This window comes from Cetorhinus maximus, chromosome 15, assembly GCF_964194155.1.
Source record: "Cetorhinus maximus chromosome 15, sCetMax3.hap1.1, whole genome shotgun sequence".
Classification (NCBI taxonomy): Eukaryota; Metazoa; Chordata; class Chondrichthyes; order Lamniformes; family Cetorhinidae; genus Cetorhinus; species Cetorhinus maximus.
Genome location: NC_135893.1, coordinates 73,983,216 through 74,009,636, shown reverse-complemented (window position 1 = coordinate 74,009,636; position 26,421 = coordinate 73,983,216). Strand labels below are relative to the sequence as shown.

The following is a 26,421-nucleotide window of genomic DNA, read 5'->3' as shown; positions in this document are numbered from 1 at the left end:
TTTATTGGAATTCTTTGAGAAGGTAACAAGCAGGATAGATAAAGGGAAACCAGTAGGTATAATATATTTGGATTTCCAAAAGGCATTCGATAAGGTACCGCACATAAGGCTACTTAATAAGAGCCCATGGTGTTGGGGCTAGTATATTAGCATGGATAGAGGATTGGCTAAATAATAGAAGACATAGTTTGGATAAGGGAGGCATTTTCAGGATGGCAACCTGTAACTAGTGGACTGCCACAGGGGTCAGTGCTGGGGCCACAATTATTTACAATATATATTAATAACCTAGATGAGGGAAATGAATGTACTATCACCAAGTTTGTGGATGACACAAATAGGTGGGAAGGCAGGTGGTGAGGATGACAGAGTCTACAGAGGGATATAGACAGGTTAAGTGAGTGGGCAAAAACTTGGCAGATGGAATATAATGCAGGAAAATGTGAGGTTATGCACTTTGACAGGAAGAATAGAGGAGTTGAATATTATTTAAATGGAAAAAGACTGGAGAAAGCTGCAGCACAGGGATTTGGGAGTCCTTGTGCATGAATCCCAAAAAGCTAACATACAAGTTCAGCGGGTAATAGGGAAGGCAAATGGAATGTTGGCCTTTATTTCAAAGGGAATGGAGTATAAAAATAGGGAATTCTTGCTAAAACTATACAAGGCACTAGTTAGACCACACCTAGAATACTGTAAACAATTTTAGTTCCTTATCTAAAGAAAGATATACTGGCATTGGAGGCAGCTCAGAGAGGGTTCACTAGATTGATCCTGGGTACGAACGGATTTTCTTATGAGGAGAGGTTGAGCCTGTACTCATTGAAGTTAAGAAGAATGAGAGGCGGCCTTATTGAAACATAAGATTCTTAGGGGGCTTGACAGGGTAGATGCTGAGAGGTTGTTTCCCCTTGAGAGTGTCTAGGACCAGAGGGCATAATCTCAGAGTAAGGGCTCACCCACTTAAGACAGAGATGAGGAGGAATTTCTTCTTGAGAGTAGTGAATCTGTGGAATACTTTACCACAGAGGACTGCAGAGGCTGGGTTATTGAGTATATTCAAGGCTGAGATAGACAGATTTTTAAATCAGCAAGGGAATCAAAAGTTATGGAGAAAAGGCAAGAAAGTGGGGTTGAGGATTATCAGATCAGCCATGATCTCGTTGAATGGTGGAGCAGACTCAATGAGCCAAATGGCCTGCTTCTGCTCCTGCTTCTGCTCCTAAGTCTTATGGAAGTATAATGGGGTCAAATGTGAAATCATTCATTTTGGCAGGAAGGAAAAAAAGAAGCTTATCTAAATGGTGAGAGATTGAGGAGCTCCAAGATTCAGAGGTGTCCTAGTGCATGAATCACAGAAGGTTAGTATGCAGGTGCAGCATGTAATTAGGAAAACTAATGGAATGTTATCATTTGTGAGCGGAATTGATTACAAAAGTAGAGAGATTATGCTTCAGTTGTACAGGGCATTGGTGAGACCACATCTGAAGTATTGTGTACAGTACTGGTCTCAAAGATATAAATGCATAGAAGCAGTTCAGAGAAGGTTTACTAGACTAATATCAGGAATGGGTGGGTTTTCTTATGAGGAAAGGCTGGACAGGTTAGGCTTGTATCCACTGGAATTTAGAAGAGTAAGAGGTGACTTAATTGAAGCCTTCAAGATCCTGAGGGGTCTTGACAGGGTGGATGTGGAGAGGATGTTTTCTCTTGTGGGAGAATCCAGAATTAGGGGTCACTGTTTAAAAAGAAGGGATTGCTCATTTCAGACAGATGAGGAGAAATTTTTTTGAGTGTTGTCTTTGGAACTCTCTTCCTCAAAAGGCGGTGGAAGCAGAGTCTTTGAATATTGTTAAGGCAGAGCTAGATAGATTCTTGATTAACAAGGGGGTGAAAGGTTATCGGGGGTAGGCAGGAATGTGGGGTTGAAGTTACATTCAGATCAGCCATGATCTTATTGAATGGCAGAGCAGGCTTGAGGGGCTAAGTGGCCTACTCCTGCTCCTAATTTGTATGTTCGTACATGTGCACATTTTTTGTATATTGTAAATTCCAGGTTCACATTTATAATGAAACTGCCTATGTGAACTTGTGTTGTAAATACACCCTTTTCCAGCAGAGATGGTGAAGTACCTCGCTTCCAGCTTTTAAGAGGATGTAATCACAGAGTAACATATCTACATAGTAGGCTTCCATTAGAATAAGAATAGTTAAAGAAAATATAACAATAAGGAAAGAAAGTAGCTTAAAATGGATACCAAATTATGTCTGTGCATCCAGGGCATATTATCCCTGCCCTTTAATCTTTCCTCACCTGAAGACTGTTTTGTCTTGACCCGCCTGCCGCAAGCAATGCCATAGGGAATCAACTACTAAAATATTTAAAACTTCACTTCCCGTCAACTTTTGCTCATAGAAATATCCACATTTAGAATAGAAACTGGCCATTGCAAATTGCCCCTGTAATTACCCCACCCTGAGGCATTTTAGCACTGCAACTGCTAGTTGCACATGATTACAGCATAACAATTTTACACAGGCAATTTCCTTTATAATGTGGACATCAGGAATTCATATCCAAAAGATGAAAGCCAAGACAGAATGCATGACTTTAAAATGACAATTGATATACAACCAACTACTGCCCACTTTCTAACCCCGCTGGGCCTCGAGAATATGTCTGTTCCTGGTTCCCTGTCTGCAAGGCCATGAAAAAATACAAAATCAAAAACTTTACAACGTATGAAAATGTACAGAAAAAAATCCTGAAAGAGTGCAAGACATCAACCAGAATTGTAAATTGTGTTTCAAAATAAATCTTCTGTAGACTCAAGTGATAAGACTATTTATTTTTCTGCCACACAAGATGCAGCAAGCACTTCTCACACTGACACCCCAATTTGCATCTCCTCCCCCACAAAAAGGTTTCTGTCTAGTTTTACCTGAAGGACAAGCCATCACTTCCACATAATCATAGATCAACTTTCCACGTTTCAACTTCTGCACTAGGTTTTGAATATTTCTGAATCCGTAAGCTAGTGCAAAGCGGAGTAGAACACTCCCATCCTGTTCCAATGTTACCTCCTGGAAATCTTTATTCCTACAGAAAGGAAAGATTAGAAAAATTATTGCCCAATAAACAGTTATAGAAAAAAAATTCAATGCCAAGGTGGTGTTTAAAGATGTTTTTTTTAAAAAGTACTCTGCCATTCTAAATATGCGCTGCATTTTCAGCTGATCTGAAGGGAGCAGGGAGATTTGAGCAGTTTACTGCAAAATTACCAGATGTCAGGCGAAAGGTCCAGTAGTTGTGGTTTACAGCATGAAGTGTGCTCAAATATACATGCTTTCCTCAGCAGTTATAGATCAGGTAGGTGGGGTACTTTTGAATAAAATGTAGGTTCTTTACAGCACAAAATTCCTCCAATCTTTTATGTTCCCTGCTCTCACACCTTTGTCTTCGCTGTTACATGACAATCTTTGCCTACAACAATATCCACAATCAGTTAAAGGAGTGTAGCTGAAGAGATTCCTGTGAATTTGTTGCCTTGGCTCTTAAGACTGGTTGACAACAAACAAATTCAAGAAAGCAACACATGCTTCAATCAAAGGTAATAAAATGCTATTCTTATTAAGCAGCTATAGCAGGTAAAGTTTTAAATTAAATTAAAATATTTCTATGGGATACCTAAATTACCTTTAATCTTGTTTTCTGTGGGTCCTTGGACAAGGTGAGCTAACAGACACCACGGGATGGAACAAGGAAAGTTGATCAACATGATAAAATTAACTATTGGGATCCTTTAGTTTGGTGCTGCTGTCATAATGATCTCTTCTTTCAAATTTATATGATTGATTACAGGTCAACACAAGATGTGGTACATGAAATTCAAATGCATTGATCAGGTATATAGAAATTAAGCTTAAAGGACATTTTAGAACAGAGAGGTAGGTCCCTTATATTTGGTAAATGTAGCTGCCTTTGAAATTCTGTTAGACCAGACTACCATAATCAAATGAAAGCAGAATGAGTGAATCATAATAGCAATTTTTCCTTGCTCGTCAAAAAATGGTTCTGGTAATAACTTCATCCATTTGGTACTGTAATCGCTGAAAAGCAGTCCATTTATTTCAACTAGTTTTTAGAACAGTTAACCTTCACAAAATTAAAGGATACTTGGTTGTTAGCAAGGTAATGAATTAGGGGCTTCAATTGTTTTCCCGAGTACAGGACTTCCTTTCGCCTGACCCTGGCTGATTCAGCCCAACATCAACATGATATTCGATGGTCAGGCGCACCACAGCCAAATCTATTTACCTGATCAATGCATTTGAATTTCATGTACCACATCTTATGTTGACCTGTAATCAATCATATAAATTTGAAAGAAGAGATCATAAGCGCATTTATGGTGGAAGTGGTGGGAACCCTGACCAATATTCTCCTTGCTAGCTGAGGGACGCTGTGGCAATTATAACAGCCCCACCCCATGTCCTGGCTAAGAGAACTCAGTACAAAATGAAATGAACCAGGGAACCTCCTGTCTGTATGACTCATTACTTAATGAATAATATTCACTGAGCGATCAGGAGAATCAAATCTCTGTTTTAATTGAAGATACAAGAGAAATAAATTTCAGTGAAGCGGTGAAACCACCTACCTGAGTATTTTATAGGTAATTTCATGTACTTCAATTCCAAAGAGCTCCTTAGCAGCATGCTTGAAAACATGTTCCAGATATCCACCTGAACCTCCACCAGAATGCCCAATCACTTCAGCTTCAGCCACACTACTGAACCTAAAAGGCAAGTTAAATTAACATGAATTTCTAAGTTCCTTGATGTTGAGTTAAACCCAAACGTCATAGCATTATGAGTGGTTCAAAAAATTGAAACACTTACTCCATATTGTGGGCTATCAGACAGGGAGATCTTAGTATGACATCAAAGAGCATCTTCAGCAAAGCCATTTTTAAATGAAAAATTTCCTCCCCTAGAATTTATTCAAAAGATTTTCTGAAAATTATATTTCTTCTCAGAGATAAATTTTTATGCTCATTGTGATTAATACTCAAGTTTCTCCTTTTTAAATGGGGTGGGCAAGTGATTGTGTGATCTTATTCCTGTTGACAGTTATCAGTCGCAGTGAACTGCAGGTTAGACTGAATTCCCCTCCACCTTGCTGCCCCAAGCACTTTACTTGCTATTAAGCCAACAAGAATATTCCACAAAGTCAATGAAGAGGTGATATTGGTGTAGTACAACATACTCTTTCAAGGTTAGTGTTAGCATCGAACTTGCAATGTTACTATGTATGGTCACGCACACAAGCAATACATAAACCCAACCTGGGTGAGGGGAAAAGAAGCGAGTTTGGTATATGACATGGCTGCAAATAGTAGTAAAATATTTCATTCCCTAGCACTGAAATTCGGTTCTTGATATGCACAAAAATTCAACTCCATAAAGTAACAGGGATACATGTAAACAGATTTCTAATTGAACTTGGGTAACCTTAATAAATCAGTGTGAGGATACTAAAATTACTCAAATGTAACCAAACAGTCCATAAAAGCCTCTGAAGCATTTATTGTATAAACACAGTTATAAGTGCATCATTACTCTAATGAAACTTGTCTTGAATCGGAAGGAAGAGTTATGTAAACCATTAGGACATTCATACATTAGGTAACCTGGTTCTGGTGCTTAGTTTCATATATTTAAGTTCCTTAAATTGTCGAGGACACAAATGATAAAGTCAAATTATAGATCTATATAAACTGTAGCAGGTAGATGCATATGGCTAACAATCTTTAACGCCGCACATAATGTATTAGCGCCTGGCTGCAATTGGCTGTTAATGACTGAAACCATTATTATATTCTTTGTATAGGGGGTTTGTTGTAATAATAGTGCAGTTTTTCATTTTAACATCAGTCCTCAAATCCTGTGATTATCTTAAGCCCCTATGGAAAATCCATAGGTAATGACCCTGCTTTAGTAAACTGTTACGTTCATGTCATAAACATTGAAAACACCTGAAAGGTAATACAAAGTTAATTTCTGCAAGAGTCTGAACTCCACACAGGTAGCTCAAGTGTTGTGAATTATCTAGAAACCAGTGCACCAGCACTGCACAAAATGAAAACAAAAAATCTGCAGAAATTTTTGAAAATTATTACTGCCAGGAAACTCAATTATCTTCTGGAGACACTATATTTTCAGATTTATTTTTAGCTGTAGCTGGCTTGTTTACAGGAAGCCTGTAATGCTAATAGCCAAGTGTGGTTCCCATCACGTAGCTTTGCGGAAATTATTCTCATCAATAAAAGCACCAGACAGGTCTGCTCTGATAAACGCAGAGTTTGGCATTTAGGCTCTGCTATCCCAGCCAAGTTCAGTGACTTTTGCTTACCTTCCTACAAACTAATTAAGATATCAGCAGTAATAGACGGAGTGGAAGCGTTGCCTTTTGACTCGTAGGCTACACCAAAAAAAACTTCTCAAAATATACAAAATTCCTCAGCCCTGGATTGATCGAGTCATTTCTACTGATTTAAATCAACTGCATTGGCTAATAAAAGGCAACAGCAAGGAGACTTTAAGCTATAAATAAATGATGAACAAAATAGACAAACAAAATTGAAGATCCTTGCAAACTTCCCAATTAAGACTGACCAAACATTTTTAAATATAATAGTACATGGCATGGTGGGGCAAAATGGGACCTGTTGTGCATGATTCAGCAAAGTGAACTCCCAATCCCAGCAACCACAAAAATAGACAGCCTGTGAAGCTTTATCCACGCTCATTAACAGACTAATATTGAGAATAACTTGCATTTATATAATGCCTTTAATGTAGTAAAACAGCCGGAGGCACTTCATAGGCACGTACTCAGGCCAATACTGACAAGTTAAAGGAAATGATACTCAGATAGGTGACTCAAAACTGACCATTTTTTCGAGTTTTTAAAGAAGGAGATGTTGAAAGGCTGAGTTTTAGGCAGGGAATTCCAGAGCTTGGGCCTTGGCAGCTGAAAGCAAGGTCATCAACAGTGGAGTGATTAAAATTGGAGATATGCAAGGGGCCTGAATTGAAGGAGTGCAGATAGTTTGGAATGTTGTGGAGCCAAGGAAATTAATGAAAGAGAGGGGAACGAGGTGACGGAGGGATTTGAAAACAAGGATGATAATTTTAAAATAATGTCTTCACTGGGAGCCAGTGTCAGCAAATGCACAGGTGGTAAACGAGACATGGTGCAAATTAGCACCAGGGCAGCAGAGTTTTGGATGGTTTCAGGTTTAGAGGATGGGCAGCCAGGAGCTGAAGACCTTGGAGTGAATGTTCACAGATCCCTGAAGGTAGCAGGACAAATTGATAAGGTAGTTAAGGAAGCATATGGAATCCTTCATTATTAGCTGAGGAATAGAATAAAAGAGCAGGGAGGTTATGCTGGAACTATATAAAATATTAGTTAGGCCACAACTTGAGTACCGTGTGTAGTCCTGGTCACCTCATTACAGAAAGGATGTAATTGTATTACAGAAGGTATAGAGGAGATTTACAAGGACTGGAAAATTGCAGCTATGAGGAAAGATTGGATAGGCTGGAGTTGTTCTCCTTGGAACAGAAGAGGCTGAGGGGAGATTTGATTGACATGTACAAAGTTGTGAGGGGCCTGGATAGTGGATGGGAAGGATCTATTTACTTTAGCAGAGAGGTCACTGACTAAAGGGCATAGATTTAAAGCGATTGATAAAAAGATTAGAGGGGAGATAAGGAAAACTTTTTTCACCCAGAAGGTTGTAGGGGTCTGGAACTCACTGCCTGAGAGGGTAGTAGAGGCAGAAACCCTCAACTCATTTAAAAGGTGTCTGGATATGCACCTCAAGTGCTGTAACTGCAGGGCTACAGACCAAACACTGAAAGTAGGATTTGGCAGGGTGGCTCATTTTTTTCAGCCAGTGTAGACACGATGGGCCAAGTGGCCTCTTTCTGTGCCATAAGCTTTCTATGATTCTATGTTACAATAGTCAAGTCTAGAGGTACAAAAGGCATGAATGAGGGTTTCAGAAGATGAACTGAGGCAGAAGTGGAGCTGAGTAATGTTATGGCGTTGGAAATAGAATTCTTATTGATGGCATAGATAGGTGGTTGGAAGCTCATCACAGAGTCAAGTGTGACGCTACGGCTGTGAGCAGTCTGATTCAGAATCAGACAGTTGGTGTGGTGAGGGATGAGCTTTAGCCTTCCCAATATTTAGTTGGAGAAAATTTCTGCTCATCCAGATTTTTTTTAAAAAAAGGTTGGCTCCTGAGATGTGAACATCACTGGCAAGACCACCATTTATTGCCCAATCCCTTGTTGCCCTTGAGAAGGTGGTGGTGAGCTGCCTTCTTGAACCATTGCAGTCCATGTGGTGTGAGTACACCCACAGTGCTGTTAGGAAGGGAGTTCCAGGATTTTGACCCAGAGATATTGAAGGAACAGCGATATATTTCTAAGTCAGGATGGTGGGTGGCTTGCAGGGGAACTTCCAGGTGGTGGTGTCCCTCCAAAAACCGCAACTATCTTCCTTTGTGCTAGGTATGACTCCAGCCAGTGGAGAGGCTTCCTCTGATTCCCATTCACTTCAATTTTGCTCGGACTCCTTGATGCCACACTCTGTCAAATGCCGCCTTGATGTCAAGGACCGTCACTCTCACCTCACGAGTTAACTCTTTTGTCAATATTTGGACCAGGGCTGCAACGAGGAGTGGGGCCAAGTAGCCCTGGCAACATCCTGATTAAGCATCAGTGAGTAGGTTGCTGCTCAGCAAATGCGGCTTGATAGCACTGTGATGACACCTTCCATCACTTTGTTGATGAAAGAAGAGTCAAGTGATAGGGTGGTAATCGGTTGAATTAGATTTGTCCTGCTTTTTGTGGACAGGACATACCTGGGCAATTTTCCACATTGTCAGGTAGATGCCAGTGTTGTAGCTGTACTGGGACGGCTTGGGTAGAGGTGCAGCTAGTTCTGGAGCACAAATCTGGAGCGCTACAGCTGGGATGTTGTCAAGGCCCATGGCCTTTGCTGTCCTGGTGTCAGCAATTTAGAGTTAGTGGAGGGAGTCTAGCCTTTTATAATGGCCATGCTGCAGATGTAGACATGAGCTAGACATGAGCTTTTCATGCATTTAGAAATGGAATGTTGTTCAGCATTTTTTGACTTGAAACAGATGTGTCCCATCATGTTCCATGATGTCTGTTTGACTTTCTGAAATTAAAAAAACTGCTCCATCTGGTGTTTGCAGGACAAAGACAAAACAATCTTGGCTTCTGTTGTTAGATGCCCAGAGATTTTGATATCTGCAGAGAGACTGTTTGCAGCTTCCTGAAGTTAATGACGTGTGACAGACAGATTGCCACCAGTACGCTTTTCCAGCTGATATCTTGTTGAGTAAATTCTGAGCTTTGGGTGCAGTGTCTCACGATATAATTTGTTTCTTTTTTTTCGCTGGAAGTGGTGCATATGAAGGAATGTTAAGATGGAAAATACTTTAAATAGTTAGAAAACGGATTGCACACAATGCCCAGGATGGGTGAGCACTCAAGACAGGCAGGTGTAGCTCAATACAGTGGCATGACTTGAATTCAGAAATGTAATCCTGATTTGTTATTTATCATTTTGAGCATTATTAATATTATTAATTATTTCATGGTTGCTATCCTCAGGTGTAGAATAATCTAATTATTGCAAGACAACAATAAAATCACAAGCAGACTAAAAACATAGAATCACAGCAGAGAATGTTTACAGCACAGAAGGCCATTTGGCCCATCATGTTTATGCCAGTTCTCTGCAAGAGCAAGTGTGCACTTCTACAGTGATGGTATTTTAGACTAGCACAACCATACATTTGCATTCTATAAAGGATTATGAATTGAATATTTGAACTACCTGCGAGAAAGGTTTCAGAATTTCATATTCAAAAATGTTGAAATATAAAAATACAATTGTTTAAAAATTCAGTTCCTTGGCTGGATCTGCTGTTATGTTGATGGAAGATTGAGCAGACTGTACCTTTCTATCCCCTTATGGGCTTACTCCATTTCCTAGACAGCACTGACGCAATAACAGGCTTGAGCCACTATCTTATCCGGCACACCAACTGCTCTGACGACAGGGAGGAGGAATTCAGGACTCATCAGATTAGGAAAGTGATTGTTTACTTATAAGAATAAAAGGAGCAAAGCAACAACCTTTACAAGGAAGAGTTCTGTATAAAATAAATTTAAAAGTCATAATTTTAGATTAAGAATATGAATTCATTACAGTCACCAGCATGGAAGCTTTTTACTGCTGCATTATTGTGATTGTTTACAATACATGTTGAGGAAACTGCGGGCTTCCTGGAATTAATGACATCTGAACTCCTACATTATTACAGCAAAGCGCCCAGATGGTGAGATGGATACTAAAGGAAAGGGAGTATGCTTTCAACATACAGTACAAGGGTTAAATTACACAATCCTTTGAATGAATTCTAGATAATGTTCATGAATTCTCTCATTTGAAAATAAATATTTTCTTTTAAATTAAACATTTTGTTTAAATGAGCCATTGATCACAACCTAGAGACTAAAGCGCTTCTTAAAAAGAGACTTTTTGACTTACAGCATATCCAATGGCACAGGGTCCACGTTTGTCAAGGAAAGTCCCTCCTGTTCTAACATTTTCAACACTTCACCTTCAAAACAAATATTCCATCATCAGTATATCACTGAGCAGAACTTTAAAACGAACAAATGACAGCCCGTACAAGAATGGAGCCCTCACTGAGGAAATCAGTCTCAAATGTGAATTATTTCAACATAAGGAATAACTGGGATTCCTTCCAGTGAAAGGTATCTTTATGATGCTTTCAGGAGTGCAAACTTATTTGTAAGTCACATCGCCGTCACATGACAAGAATCTCCAGAAGCAACATCAACCAGCTAACTCATAGGCTGGATGGTGGACTCTTGCAGATATTAATGACACCATTACTAGCCACGACACACATAACAGTTAAAAGTTTCAACAAAAGCGTTGAAGCTGCTATGCAATGCTATTGTTGCCACTGTTGAAACCATAGCAATGTAATATACCTTTTACTTCCACTGATTTCTCCATGAAAGTTGAGAGATAAAATTCTACCACCAGGAGTCTATTGAAAACATACACCCCAATAGAACAGAATATCTGAAAGATGTGTAAAAAGTTCATAAAAGTACAGGTGTGACTTATACACAAGTTTGACTTTCAGCCAAAATGTTTCCACTTTTTGACAGACTGACTGATGTAAGTCTTAATCTGGCAATTCAGCCGATTTAGAAACCTTTTGTTTTGACCCCAAGGAATAGTATTACAGAGTACAAGCCCGAGTGAAAAGGGCGAAGGAGTAACAAGATAATACAGGCAGAGAAAATGACAGAAGCATCAATACCAGTATGCTTTTAACAGGTATCCTGGCTTCAAATTTTTCTCACCTGAAGTAATTACACAGTCCACATCTCTTGTTTGGTATTCTTCACTAAAGAAGTCTTCCCTTGAAGCCTCTAATTTTTTATCGTAACATGGCATCACTGTTACATGGTATATTTGATCTGGTGTCATATTCTAGGGAAAAAAACAGAATACATCATCCTCTTCTTTTGCTGCAGCCCTCCTGCACATGCATGTAAACACATAAACTCTCAAACTAATTCACATTTCATACTAGCGTCAAATGAGAAATTGTCAACACCCCACCGAACAAAGAAAAATCCCAACTTTAAAGCAACATATTTCAAAGGAATATAGAAGAGGAGGTCAGTCAGCTCTTCAATCCTGCTCTGCCATATAATTATATTATGGCTGATCTCTGCCTCCATTCTATGTCCTTTACATCCTTACCCAAACTACTCTCGCGTTTTTTTTTGGAGCGTACAGGCAATTTACTACTTTACGCAAAGTCGCAGCAACTTAAGTGCATGGCCTGCATGGGAATGTTTGGGATCACCCACAGCCTTCTGGAAGTCCACTAACCTGTGTGAAAATGGGCTTCCTGATTTCATTCCTTCACAGCCTAGCTCAATTTCAAGGTTATGCTCTCTTCTTCTGAATAACCCCCAACCCATCAGAGAAAACAATTTCTCTGTATCTGCCCTACTGAATTTCTTTACATTTTCTAGACCTCAATCTTCTAATCTCAAGCTAAAATAAAAAGTGTTAATTTCAAAGCTCTATTTTCAGATGCGAATTGTTGTACAGGAGATTCCAGGTTATGTGCATCTCCATGCAGCAGCCTTATCAAAGCACACAGTCAAATCATCCCACTTAAACTCTTCAAAAATACATCAACTCCTCCTGATTAAGGCACAACATGATGTGGTAGACATTACACAGCACACAATATAGTCATGCAAGGCTTGCAAACAAAATATTCAATCTCTTGTAGCAACAGCACTCATCTAAATCTCATTAAGCATCCAAGATAGTAATTAATTTTTTTAACAAGCTCATTTATATCTTTGCTGGTGGATCTTTTGATTTGAGGGAACAATGCTGCATACCCACTATCCTCCCCATCTGTGATGGAAATTTTAGCCCAAGTTACAGCACTGAAGCAAGGAAAGTCAGAGAAAATTCACAAACACCAACGTGCATAAAAATTACAATGGTTTAAGTGTGGTTGCTTTCTCTCAGCCTATCCTGACCTCTATCAGGAAAGCCTGCAGTTAATTATGTCAGCTTTGAGATTCTAATTCTCTGCTGCAACAGTACAAGATTTTGTGGCGTTGAAAAGAGTAATATTATCACTTACCTGTTGCTTTGCAAAGTAGTCCTTGACTAAAGAGCCCATCACCTGCTGTGGAGATTTTGTTGTGCTGATATAGGGAATAATATAACTGCCATGGGTTTTCTCTGCATAACAGATCCAACCTGAAAGACACATGTTGGAGTGTAACAGGAATTAAATATTTCCATGTAATTTCACTAGATCATGTTTAAGAAGTCTCAGCACTTCAAAAGCAGTTTCATGCTAATAATATTTGCTGGTTGGGAATAGGAATGCAGCTCACAAGAAGAGTATTGGATGCCAGCCTTGGTTCAGTGGTAGCACTCTCACCTCTAAATCAATATAAGAAATAAGTGCAGGACTAGGTCCTATGGTCCATTCTCTAAGAACATGGTTGAACTTCTACATCAACTCCACTTTCTTACCCAAACCCATATCTCTTGATTTGCTTAGTGCAAAAAAATATTAATCTGAGTCGTGATTATACTTATTGGCTGGGGTAGAGAATTCCAAAGATTCACAATCTCGGAGTGAAGAGACTGCTCCTCAACTCAGTCCTAAATGGGCAACCCCTTATCTTGCAACTATCCAGCCAGGGGAAAGAGCCTCTTAAATCTACCCTGTCAAGCCCTCCAGGATTTTAATGTTGGTTACATCATCCCTCATTCTCCTAAACTCCAGTGAATATAAGCCCATTCTGCCCAATTTCTCCACAAAGAACAGCCCCCTCAGCCCAAGAATCAATCTAGCGAGCCTTCACTGCATCCCTTCGAAAGCAAATATATCTTTCTTTAGGTAAGAAGACCAAGACTGCATGCAGTAGTCCAGGTGTGGTCTTATCAAGCCTTACATAATTGCAGCAAGACTTCTTTACCCAACCCCTTGCAATAAAGACTAACATACCATTTGCCTTCCTATTTGCTTGCTGTACCTACATCTTGAATTTCTTTGACTCATGTAAAGGATCCTCAAATCCCTTTAAATAATCAATATTTACTAGTCTCTCGTTTTTTAATAATTATTCTTTCTCCATTCTTCTTACCAAAATGGATAATTTCACACCCACATTCCACCCCATGTGCTATCTTCTTGCCCAATCACTTAACTGATCTATATTATTTTATGTCCTCCTCAAAGACTTGGGTGCACTTGTACAAGGAATGCAGAAAGTTAGCATGCAGGTGCAGCAAGCAATTAGGAAGGCAAATAGCATGTTGGCCTTTATTACAAAGGGATTGGAGTACAAGAATAAAGAAATCTTGTTATAGTTGTAGAGGGTTTTGGTGAGGCTGCAACTGGAGTACCATGTGCTGTTTTGGTCACCAAAAGGAAGGATATCCTTGCATTGGAGGCGGTACAGCGAAGGTTCACTAAATTGGTCCCTGGGATGAGGGGGTTGTCCTATGATGAGAGTCTAAGTAAATTGGGCTTTCATTCTTCTAAACTCTGAGAATGAGGCAATCTCATTGAAACCCTCAAAATTCTGAAGGGGCTTGATAGGGTGGACGCTGAGAGATTGTTCCATTAGTCGGGGAATCTAAAACACCGGGGCACAGTCTCAGGATAAGGGGCTGATCATTCAGGGCTGAGATGAGGAGAAATTTCTTCAAAGGGTTGTGAATCTTTGGAATTCTCTACCCCAGAGGGTTGTGGATGTCCCACCGTTGAATATATTTAAGGCTGAGATAGACAGATTTTTGGGCTCTCAGGGAATTAATGGTTACGGGGAGTGGTGGGAAAATGGAGTTTAAGCCAAAGATCAGCCATAATCGTACTGAAATGACACAGCAAGCTTGATGGGCCGTGTGGTCTATTCCTGCTCCTATTTCTTATGTTCTTACTTTCCGTGTTTCATTTCAAATGGGTTCAAGTCCCAGTGCAGAAACTTGAGCACCTAATCTAGGCCAATCCATCAGATCTGAGGGAACTCTGCCCTGTTGGAGGTACAATCTTTCAGACAAGGCCTTAATCCAAGTCCCTGTTTTCACATGTAAAAGATCCACGGCACTATTTCAAAGAAGAGCAAAGGAGTTCTGCCCAGTGTCCTGGTCAACATTTATCGACACGTAAAATCAAATTATCTGGTTATTATCACAGTGCTTTTGTGGGATCTTGCTATGTGCAATATGGTTCCTGCATTTTCTACAACAGTGAGCACATTTTATAAGTATGACACATTTTATAAGAGGTACTATACAAGTGCAAGTTCTTTCTTTCTATTACAAATACCTGGACAAGCAGAGGCCAGCATTGGTAGGGCTTTGCTATCATCCTTGCGCCTGTAGTAACGCTGCACAAACTCATGCTGACTCTCCAGCAAGCTGAAGTTTCTCGAGAAGGTTGTGTCTAACACATAGTGAACACCTGAGGATATTTAGGAGGCAGAAAAGGAGGGTTAGGGAAATTAAAATTTTAGGAATATGCTCCAAGACATAATTAAATATTTTCATCTACGTACTTAGCTGAATCAACTTCAAATTATAACAAAATATTTAGTTATGTTTCTTAACTGTTTCACATCGTTTTAACATTTCCTGCATGTGTAATCACCAATGCTCTCCAAGTAGTTCACATTCACCTATATGTGCACAGAATAATCGGGTTGTAATTCCTTTAATGGAAAACAGGAGAATGTCTGGTTGTTTTCTGTAAGTAATGGAAACTAACAAAATCAGATTCTCAGAAACCACACATTTCAAAGCAGGGCAGTCACACAATTTCTTAAATGGGTCATTAATTGAGAAAAATTTAACATTCTCTAGATTTTTTGTTTAAGGAGCTATTTAACCCTGCACAATCTGAGCTGTTTCCAGTGAACTATATTAACTCATTTGCCATGAAGAAAATGCTGATTACATTTATAGAGCTGTTGCGTCAACAAATTTTGATTGCAATTTTGATCTCATGGTGTACCAAGCTGCAGGTTTTGACAGTCATACCCAAAGTAACTGATAATGACAGGATAATATCTTAAGATCAACTATCATGAAACAGAAATTAGCTGGGTGATCTACTCCACCAGATTTCCACCCATATTCCCACATCATATTTCAGGTCATCACTATTTTAGCAGCAACGGACACATGTGGAAGAATTTTCTCCCTGTTGGGAGGGTTGGGTGGGAGCGGGCAAGCGGCCATGATCGGCTGGGCGCCGCCATTTTGCGTGGGGGGGGCCAATTAAGGCCCACCCAGCGTGATGCGCACCCAGAAGCACTGAGCACTCCCAGAAATCTCCCTGAGGCACAGGGCTGCCGCAGGGAGATTAGTGTGATTTTAAATAATTTTAATAAAAGAAAAAAAAATTTAAGACATGTTCCCTCATGTGACATTGTCCCTTGGGCGCATGCCCAACGTCACCGCACGTCATTTTATGCGTCGGCGAGCGAGGCCCGCCCCCGCTTGCTGACCCGAAGATTCTGCCCATGGTGTCCATGGACCACTGGAAGTCCCTGTAAAATATAAATGCACCCACCACCACCAAAAATGTACTGAATTGATAAGGTGGTGATAAATTCACCCTGTAGCCCCATGGTAAATTTAATTTTAGCTATGTAGAATACCTTGCCCTGTCCTGCAGGCAGCCAAGGTTAAAAGCAGCCATTTCCTCCAATCCCTAGGCATTTGCTTCATTTTCCTCTCTCCTGAGGCAGATACACCAGCACAGATGAAACCGTGACAATTTAACACGACCAAGCCTGACCACAGAAAAGTGGCTTTTTACTTGTATGGTTTTCTAGTTTTCTTTTTCAACTTATAAATAAGCAACTTTTATGGCAACTTGCACAACACAGATATCAAAAGCGAATTTTTAATGTAAAAGCTGAATTGGCTAGACTGACGTTATTTACGTAGTTCAAACTGTGCATACTTGGGAAGTAATTATATGAATGTTGTTCCTCACCAGCGTAGAGCGCATGCTAGTCCTCCCAAGTATGTAGTAAAATTAAGACCACTATCATGAATTCAAATCACACAATCAAGCCTCTGGAGGCTGTTATTTATCCCTACCTGCCAAAACCAACCGGCACTGCCAAAAAGCACGCTGCTCTAAATGGAATATTCAGATCTACAAACTCTAACTGCACACATTACAAAGTATAAATAAATGCTCTGTTGTTGGGAATGGTTTAATAAGGTGTAGGACCTCCTAGTTGGGTATGGGTTCACAGACTGCATTATGTTTACCGCTCCCCAGCTCAATTGAATGAATTCAGCAGCAAACGTGGATTAAATAGGACATAGCACTAGGAACAGCCTTGTCTGTATGACTCGGATACAACCACCTTATATACCAACCATTGAGAAAGATCCTCCCCACTTTAATTTACTTTTCTTCCTCTGGTCTCATATTATCCAGATGTGCGTGCAGGAGATGACTTGTTCTCACAATTACAACAATGCTGCACAGAATCAATCACGATGAGATGTACAACTGTCGTACATGGTGGCTCACCTTTCAATAATAAAAATGCTGGAAATACTCAGCAGATCAGGCAGCAGCTCTGGAGAGAGAAAGAGAGTTGATGTTTCAGGTCGAAATGTTAACTCTGGTTCACGCTCCACAGAAATGCTGAGCAATTCCAGCATTTACTGATTTATTTCGGAGTTTCAAGCATCCACAGTTTTTTTGTTTTTGGTTCACCTTTCAATTTTGGTTCCTTTCCTGTGTGGAGAATCTAATTTCTGCTCCATGCTCCCCCAGATCAGTGAAAAGAATTCAAACGTGTGGGTGACATCTCAGGTTCCACTTTGACAGAGCGATGATCCAAAGTGGTGCCAAATGGCATCACCCTCAACTACTCCAATACGTATACTGAACACACCTACACCATTTAGGATCGGGTTGATTGCATAGGTTTTATTCACTAAATTGCATCGTAGCTCTGCAAGTAAAACAACTTATTCTGTCTCGCCATGCTGTAAATCCACTCACCTAGATTTTTGAAGAATGCTGTCAGCCGTCGTGCAGTGTCTGTAACTTGGAGCTTAAATCTTGCAGCTAATGATGCCCTGGATTGTGGTGAAACTGAAACCACCACCACCAGCTTTTGATTCGCAGAACCAGATACCTAATCAATGAAACAGCAGTGCTCAGGAAATATACTCAGTGCTACACTGTGATCTACTTAAACAGTGACCATGACTAAATGGATTCAAAGAAACAGCATTATTGATTATTTGTATTTTTTCCTTTTGTTGAATGGCTGAGCAAAGAGTTGTTTAGAGGCTCAGAGCAGAGCATGGCAAGTGACCTCAGATAGCCTAAAGAGAAAATAAAAGAAAACTACCAGATTGTTTACTCATGTTTGCTGACCAGTGATCTCTGTAGAATGTAAAAAGGTGTGAGGGATCAGGTCAGAATGGGGCAGGTTCAGTTGTGATGCCTCTCATGAAGGAACAGTCCAACTCTCAAGAAATGAAATAATTGAGTAAGGCAGTAAAAGCTGCTATTACCTGAGAAACCATATACCAGCATATCCTTTGGAGGAGTGGTGGGGTGGGGAGGAGGGAGGTGACAGAAAAGGTAATAATGGCAGTTCAAACATAACTCACACATCTAATTTGCACAGCCAATACACAGTGTGTGGAAAATAGCAGAGTCACCCTGATAAGAATCAGAAGTTTGAGTATTAGTGTTTATTTCTTCCACCAGAGTGAGGAGTGTGTGCACAATTTTACATGCAGAAGCTAAGGCTAGATTCAGCCGTTCTCTGCTTTGCTAATATTAACATTTTATTTTGTGTCAGTTGTGGCTCGGTAGTACTCTTGCCTCTGAATCACAAAGTTCTGAGTTCAAGTCTTACTCCAGGACTTGAGGGCAAAAAGAAACATTCCAGAGCAGCACTGAGGGAGTGTTATTGATTACTGAAGGATTGAGTGCTGAGGGAATGTCGCAATGTTGGAGGTGTTGTTTTCATTGTTCCCATTGAGACTCTAAACCGTGGCCCCATCTGCCTGCTCAGGCTCGGAGTGTGTTAGGTATGGGCAGCAGTTTTGAATGAGTGCAAATTTATGGAGGGAGGAAGCTGGGAGGCCAGCCAGGAGAGTATTCAAATAGTAGACTCTAGAGGTTACCAAAGCATGGATGAGGATTTCAATATCAATTGAGCTGAGGCAAGGGCAGTGATGGGTGATGTTATAGATATGGAAGTCACTGCTCCGATAATTATCAACTGAGTTGTGACATAAGTGAAATACGGAGATATTTTGTTCAATTTCTCCTCAACATTTATGACTCTCAGAAACTTAAGAACCCCTTATGATGTAGTGTGTGTGTACAGGCTTGGAAGACAGATTACAATGAGTATATGTTGAACAAAACACAAGGTCCACTAAGCTTTATTTGAGCTTGAGTAATAGCAAAAATCTTTGAGTTGGAATTAAAAACGCAATTTACAATTGTTTTCGCATTTTTTAAACCCTTTTCAAAATAAAAATAATTTAGCGCTTCAGTGCAATCCTCAATTTGTCAACACAAAACACCGAGTATAGAAGAAACTGGAAGCATTACCCTCAGCCTTCATGAAACACACATTCTTGGACCATTTTAAACATGACGACACTCTTGTTTTCAGGCATTCAGATGGCAATATCGGAGTGGTTACATTAGGCACAACATTAGAACATAGGAAGAAATTACTACTAAACACAAGTGTGCCATCTAGATCTTATTGCACAATTACATCTGATCTCAGCTGATAAAAATCCTACACCAAATTCAAACCCCTCGCCTCCCTGCTAAATCAGGAATTAAGTCTCTATGTACTGCACTATAAGGTGGTTTAGTTTAATGACTAGTCCTGAAAAGTTACCATTCCAATCATACTTGGCCTGTGGCTTTCTCAATTCATAAGGTTCTGCTTCATTTATCCTAGCTTTACACAAACTATCCTCTCAAATCCATCTTTCCAAATTCCCTTTATATTAATTAAAAACTTGGTGTATTGTCCTTCCCTCATCTTTGTAAAACAAAAAGACAGTGTGACCACACAAATCAGTCACCCAAGATGAAGCGTCTATGTTTGTATGTGCATTTTGACAATTGCAACGAAAATCTGGCACTGAAATATTATGCACACCCGCCACAAGAAAGTAGTGTCTTACTTTGCTTTGGTTCAAAACTTTGTACAGTTCTTCATGGCTTTGTTGTGTGATTAATACACTTTCTGCTGATGTGATGCAACCACTGCAGGCCAAGCAGTCATTCAAGGTTATTTTTGCTTTTTCAAGTTTCTTGATACCTCCATCCTGAAAATGAAAACACAGCGAGATAACAGAACAAAACAAATATGCAAAGACATTCATGAAGAAATACACCTTCCCATCTTGTATTTTATTTAGCGAGGGATAAGTATTTCCTGAATTAGGATACCAGTGTAGACAATTAGAAACTTCCTCCCAAAATTATTCTTTCCAGAGTAAAAGTATAAGATGCTCTATAGGTCTGTTCATTTTAAATAAAAAAATTCCATTTCAACTTTAAAAAACATTTTTTTTATAATTTGCCTTTTCTTTCCTCAAACATGCTTCAGACCTTGGCTTAAGCACTTTTGGTCTTCCTACATTAGCCTGATTTTTCAACAGTTGTTGCAGAAAAAACAGCAAAGAATTATAGTCTTCTGTGTGCAGATGTCAGCTCCGCACAGGTATGGCCAAAAGCAGCCAAAGAAACTTAGGTTTTACCTGGTTCAGCTGAGTGTAACTACCATCATCTTCAATCCTGATTATACCAGAGCTTTTCCCTGGCTTCTTTTCCACTTTCACTGGCTTCACACATTCCTATAAAAACAAAGTGTATTTTAACTTTGAATTCTGATTGCAAATGGGACTGCCTCTCCCCGCAGTCTAGTTCAGAGATGCTTTATAACAAACGCATTGATGCTGTTCTGTTTAGTAGCAACAGGAATGCCCAGTAACAGCAAAAATGCCTGCTGCTGGAACCATGCCTTGACCAAAGCTGCAAGTAGTCCCACAAGCAATTTCTTTTAGCACCGGCAACAAAGTTTGATGTAAACTGATGGCCAAGGAAAGTTGGGTATGAAAGTCAACATTAGCTAATTGCCAAACTGAACAGAAAGTTTTCTGGTTTTTTTCCTAAAGCCCTACAAACTCAGGAATCAATAATCCTGCAGTATTGGGAGGATTAAGAAAGTACTGGCAGAATTTATTGTGGAGCCCACTATATCTAACCAGTCCCACCAGACACACAAAAACAGCTTCTTTATAACAGACTTGCATTTCATAGGGGTGTTGACACATTATAATAAAAGAACGAGGACATGCAGAGAGAAGGCACATACAACAGAAATTTGAAAATGGGGTAGTTTTACAACATCTCATTTTCTGTATTTTGAAAGGCAGTTTACAAATTCCCTGTGTGAAACAGCCTCCTTCAGTTTCTGAAACATCAGTAAGGCTCCTTCACAATGAGTGAATGGTCCCGCTGACCTATAGGAAAACACTATCACAGGGCATTCTTTCAAAGTGAATCCCCAACTAATGTGTTAATTTTCTTACAGCAGGAAAGAAAAAACAGCACTGCAGAACACAATTAGTCGAAAAACTGTACTGATGCTTTCACTTTACATCTACTTTGAGAACCATATACATGCACGATATTTACACATCAACATTACCTCAAAGAATGCAACATACATTCAAGGTAGCTGAAAATCAAACTTCTCTCCATTATTTAATACTGAGTTTTTACTTCTATTAGCAAACAACATCCTCAATGAGGTACACAATGACTTGTTCTCACCCTACTGAGGCAGTTGGCACACCTCTCCAGCTTCATGGCAAAATAAGTACTTTGGAAAGACCCTTCTGTGGAGTAGGTGAACTTAATAACCCAACTTCCCCACCCTATCCTCTATCAGCTGCTCACTGCTGTTTTTTTTGGTGTTACTATCTGTCCTGTAACCCAGTTTTGAAGACGTGCGCAACTGAAGTACAGCACTAATCAGTTCGGGGGTGTGGCTAGTAGAACTGTGCACAAACGCAGCAGGGATGTGAGCCAGCTTCCCCAGCTTTGAATTTCAGTACAAAACAAAAAGGACTGCACAGATCCTTCTGTTAAACAAACGTAAAATATATGAGTGCATATCAGTGACATAACAAGGCAAAGTAAATTCTGGCTGGGAATGTGGGAAAACCAATATAAATTAAAACACTGAATCAGTTTGTGTTCCTCGCAGCAAGTACGTTAATGGCAAATGCTACAATGAAAAATATCAAGTAATTATGGTTATTCAAGGGCAGCAGACACATGGGAACACCACCACCTGGGAGTTCCCCCTCCAAGCCACTCACCATCCTAACTTGGAAATATATCACCGTTCCTTCACTGTCACTGGGTCAGAATCCTGGAAATCCCTCCATAACATCACTGTGGGTGTACCTACATCATAGGGTCTACAGCGGTTCAGGAACCACCACCTTCTCAAGGGCAATTAGGGATGGGCAATAAATGCTGGCCTAGCCAGCAATGCCCACATCCCATAAATGAATTTTTAAAAAGGCTGCAAGGCAGAAATTTAGCCTGGGTGTTCACAAAATGCAGTCAGGAATATAAACCTCAATTATATTGCTAATTATAATCACTTCATGGTATTGCTTGCAGCTAGGCTACAGCGTGGAAGGAAATTTAGTATTAACAGGCCAGGACTGTGGTTGGGTGAGGAAGGCAACGGAGTTTTGCAGGCTAGACAGCAAGGTAGTAGGGAAGGAATGCTTCCAGCAGGAAAGGACCCAGGGAATAGGACCCAGGGAATTTGTACGTGTGTCAGACGGACAAATGGTACAAAGAGAGATTCTAGCCTGAAACCTTCTGGTAAAAGTTTCACTGAAATAAATGCATAATGTCGATTTTCAGTACAAAAGACTGAAGAAATTTAGTTATAATTAATTTGCGCCCATTTTATGCTACGGCCGAGTTTCCTCAATCTACTGCACTGATTTAGTGCAACATCTGATGCTACCCTCTAGCCCACTGACAGAGCAAAAACCTTATGCAAAAACCAGGCCAGGTCATGAGTTTCTTGCGTTTACGTCAGTTCTCAACAGTCAATGCCCAAAATTTTGTGTGTACACTTTCTGCTGTTCTGCATCAATTTTTTAAGCTAAAAAAAATTATCCTAAATGGAGATCTACACTATTCTCTTTTTTATATTCATTCATGGAATGTGGGTGTCGCTGGCTAGGCCAGCATTTATTGCCCATCTCTAATCGCCCTCGTTCAGAGAGCATTTAAGAGTCAACCACATTGCTGTGGGTCTGGATTCACATGTAGGCCAGAAGGTAAGGGCAGCAGATTTCCTTCCCTAAAAGGCATTAGTGAACCAGATGGGACTTTACGACAATCGGTAATGGATTTGTGGTCATCATCAGATATAAAATATCCACTTTCCTCAAGTAACTCCCCAAAAATCCATTAGTGTGGCAACAAACCTTCAGCACTTTCACAGGATCTCCAGGTCAAGAGATTTCATACCATATCTACAAGAGGTTTCAATGCTTGTGTGCACAGATTTGAGAGAATGGCATATTTTCCTACATGCGTTGCTGGGATTAGGAGCTTGGTGTTTCTTTTAGCTGTTTGTAAGTTTAAGAGAACAGAAACTGAAAACCAGGTGACTTTCTCCCTTTACCGTACTGTTAAATATCAGTAAACAATCTACTACACTTGCTACAACATGGCTTACTTTTTCCTGGAGGATAAAGGTTTAAAGACACTCTTTATAAAGAACCATCAGTGTAATAAAGAAGAATGCTAAAGAGTGCACTTCTTGCAACTGAAACAGAAGTAAAAGCAGAACTCTGTTTTCATTACCCAATTGTGGAATACACAATCAGGAGCAAGTGCTAGTCCAAATGATATATAGCTGATTTCATTTTTAAGATGTTTGTTTCAGCAGAAACTTTTACACGATCATAGTATTCTCCTGGTGAGCTCTCTTAGATACATAAATACAAACATACGAGTTAGGAGCAGAAGTAGGCCACTCAGCCCTTCGAGCCTGCTCTGCCATTCAATAAGATCATGGCTGATCTGAATGTAACCTCCTGCCTACCCCCGATAATCCTTCACCCCCTTGTTTAATCAAGAATCTATCTACCTCTGCTTTGAAAACATTCAAAGACACTGCTGCCACTGCCTTTTGAGGAAGGGAGTTGCAAAGACTCCCTGCACTCAGAAAAAACAATTATTCTCATCTCTGTCTTAAATAGGCAACCCCTTAATTTTAAACTGTGACCCCTAGTTCTAGATTCTCCCACAAGAGGAAACATCCTCTCCACATCCACCCTGTCAAGATCCCTCAGGATCTTATACGTTTCAATCAAGTCGCCTCTTACGCGTCTAAACTCCAGCGGATACAAGCCTATTCATTCTTTCCTCATAAGACAACCTGCTCATTCCAGGTATTAGTCTAGCAAACCTTCTCTGAACTGCTTCCACTGCATTTACATCCCTCCTTAAATAAGGAGACCAATACTGTACACAGTACTTCAGACGTGGTCTCTCTCACCTGTATAACTGAAGCATAGCCTCCCTACTTTTGTATTCAATTTCCCTCGGAATAAACAACAACATCCTATTAGCTTTCCTAATTACTTGCTATACCTGCATACTAGCCTTTTGTGATTCATGCACTAGGACACTAATCTCACCATTTAGATAATATGCTTCTTTTTTATTCTTCCTGCCAAAATTGACAATTTCACATTTTCCCACATTATACTTCATTTGCCAGACCTTTGCTCACTCACTTAACCTATGACCCCTTGTAGCCTCCTTATGTCCTCTTCACAACTTACTTTCCCACCTATCTTTGTGTCATCAACAAATTTAGCAACCATACCTTCAGTCCCTTCATCCAAGTCGTTTATAAAAATTGTAAAAAATTGAGGCCTCAGCACTGATCCCTGTGGCACATCACTCGTTACATCCCACCAACCAGAAAAAGACCTCTTTTTGCCTACCTTGCTTACTGTTGGCTAGCCAATCTTCTATCCATGCCAATATGTTAGCCCCTACACCATGAGCTTTTATTGTCCGCAATAATCTTTGATGTGGCACCGGTTCCCTTTTATCCACATCACGTGACTCCTTCAAAGGACTCAAATAAATTGGTTAAACATGATTTCCCTTTCACAAAACCATGTTGGCTCTACCTAATTGCCCTCAGTTTTTCCAAGTGCCCTGTCATAACATCTTCAATAATAGCTTCCAACATTTTCCATATAACAGATGTTAACCTAACTGGCCTGTAGTTTCCTGCTTGCTATCTCCCTCCCTTAAAGGAGTCACATTTAATGCCAATCTAATGGCACCTTCACCGAATCCAGGGAATTTTACTAAATTAAAACCAACGCATCAACTATTTCACTAGCCAGTTCTTTTAAGACCCTAGGATGAAGTCCATCAGGACCCAGGGATTTGTCAGCCTGAAGCTCCAACAATTTGCTAAGTACCACTTCCCTGGTGACTGTAATTTTCCAGAGTTCCTCCCTCCCTCTTCCAGATTTACAGCTATTTCTGGGATGTTACTTGTATTCTCTATAGCAAAGACCGATGCAACATACCTATTCAATTCATCTGCCATCTCTTTGTTTTCCATTAATTCCCCAGACTCACCTTCTATAGGGCCAATGCACACTTTGTTAACACTTCTCTTATTTAAATATCTATAGAAGCTCTTACTATCTGTCTTTATATTTCTAGCTAGCTTTCTTTCATACTCTAATTTTTCCCTCCTTCGTAAGCATTTTGTTATTCTTTATATTCTGTCCAATCTTCTGACCTGCCATCCATCTTTATGCAATTATATGCTTTTTCTTCGGGAAGGCAGTGGTGTATAGGTATCATCACTGGCCTGGTAATCCAGAGACCCAGGGTAATGCTCTAGGGACCTGGGGTTAAATCCCAATGCGGCAGATGGTGGAATTTGAATTCAATAAAAATCTGGAATTAAAAGTTGATAATTAAAATGACCATAATAAAAAAAAACCCATTGTCGATTGTTGGAAAAACCCATCTGGTTCACCAATGCCCTTTAGGGAAGGAAATCTGTCGTCCTTACCTAGTCTGGCCTACATGTGACTCCAGACCCACAGCAATGTGGTTGACTCTGAAATGGCCTAGCAAGCCACTCAGCTCAAGGACAATTAGGGTTGGGCAATAAATGCTGGCCTAGCCAGAGACACCCACATCCCATGAGCGAATAAAGAAAAAGTTTGATATTGTCTTTAACTTGGAACGTATCTATTGCGTGTGTTCTGAAATAACCTTTCAAATGTCTGCCACTGCATCTCTATTGACCTATCCCTTAAACTTATTTGCCAGTTCACTTTAGCTAGATCTGTTTTTATTCCCAGATAATTGCCCATATTTAAGTTTTAAATACAAGTCTTAGACCCACCCCTCTCTCTCAAACTGAATGCAAAATTCAATCATACTATAATCTCCGTTATCCAGGGGTACCTTTGCTATGAGGTTATCAATTAATCCTATCTCGTTGCTCAGTACCAGGTCCAGTATAGCCTGCTCTCTGGTTGGCTCCAGAGCATGTTGTTCTAAGAAACTATCCCGAAAACATTCTATGAACTTG

The 26,421-nt window shown here is 40.0% G+C and overlaps 1 protein-coding gene across 3 annotated transcripts in view; it reads right to left on the bottom strand.

The window, feature by feature from the left end:
• narfl (nuclear prelamin A recognition factor-like) overlaps positions 1 to 26,421 on the bottom strand; it is a 35,445-nt gene that overhangs the window by 8,451 nt on the left and 573 nt on the right. The window contains exons 1-10 of one of the 3 annotated variants that reach the window (XM_078558653.1): positions 21,573 to 21,712; positions 20,495 to 20,590; positions 19,916 to 20,059; positions 17,745 to 17,880; positions 15,039 to 15,173; positions 12,834 to 12,952; positions 11,518 to 11,647; positions 10,664 to 10,736; positions 4,662 to 4,799; positions 2,943 to 3,100 (exon numbers count right to left, since the gene is read on the bottom strand). In XM_078558653.1, the coding sequence (XP_078414779.1) occupies positions 2,943 to 3,100; positions 4,662 to 4,799; positions 10,664 to 10,736; positions 11,518 to 11,647; positions 12,834 to 12,952; positions 15,039 to 15,173; positions 17,745 to 17,880; positions 19,916 to 20,059; positions 20,495 to 20,590; positions 21,573 to 21,608 (1,165 nt within the window). In that variant the 5' untranslated portion in view covers positions 21,609 to 21,712. Of the gene's footprint in view, positions 1 to 2,942; positions 3,101 to 4,661; positions 4,800 to 10,663; positions 10,737 to 11,517; positions 11,648 to 12,833; positions 12,953 to 15,038; positions 15,174 to 17,744; positions 17,881 to 19,915; positions 20,060 to 20,494; positions 20,591 to 21,447; positions 21,713 to 26,421 lie in introns of those variants that run through there. The other 2 variants (XM_078558654.1, XM_078558652.1) reach the window with 2 other exon arrangements.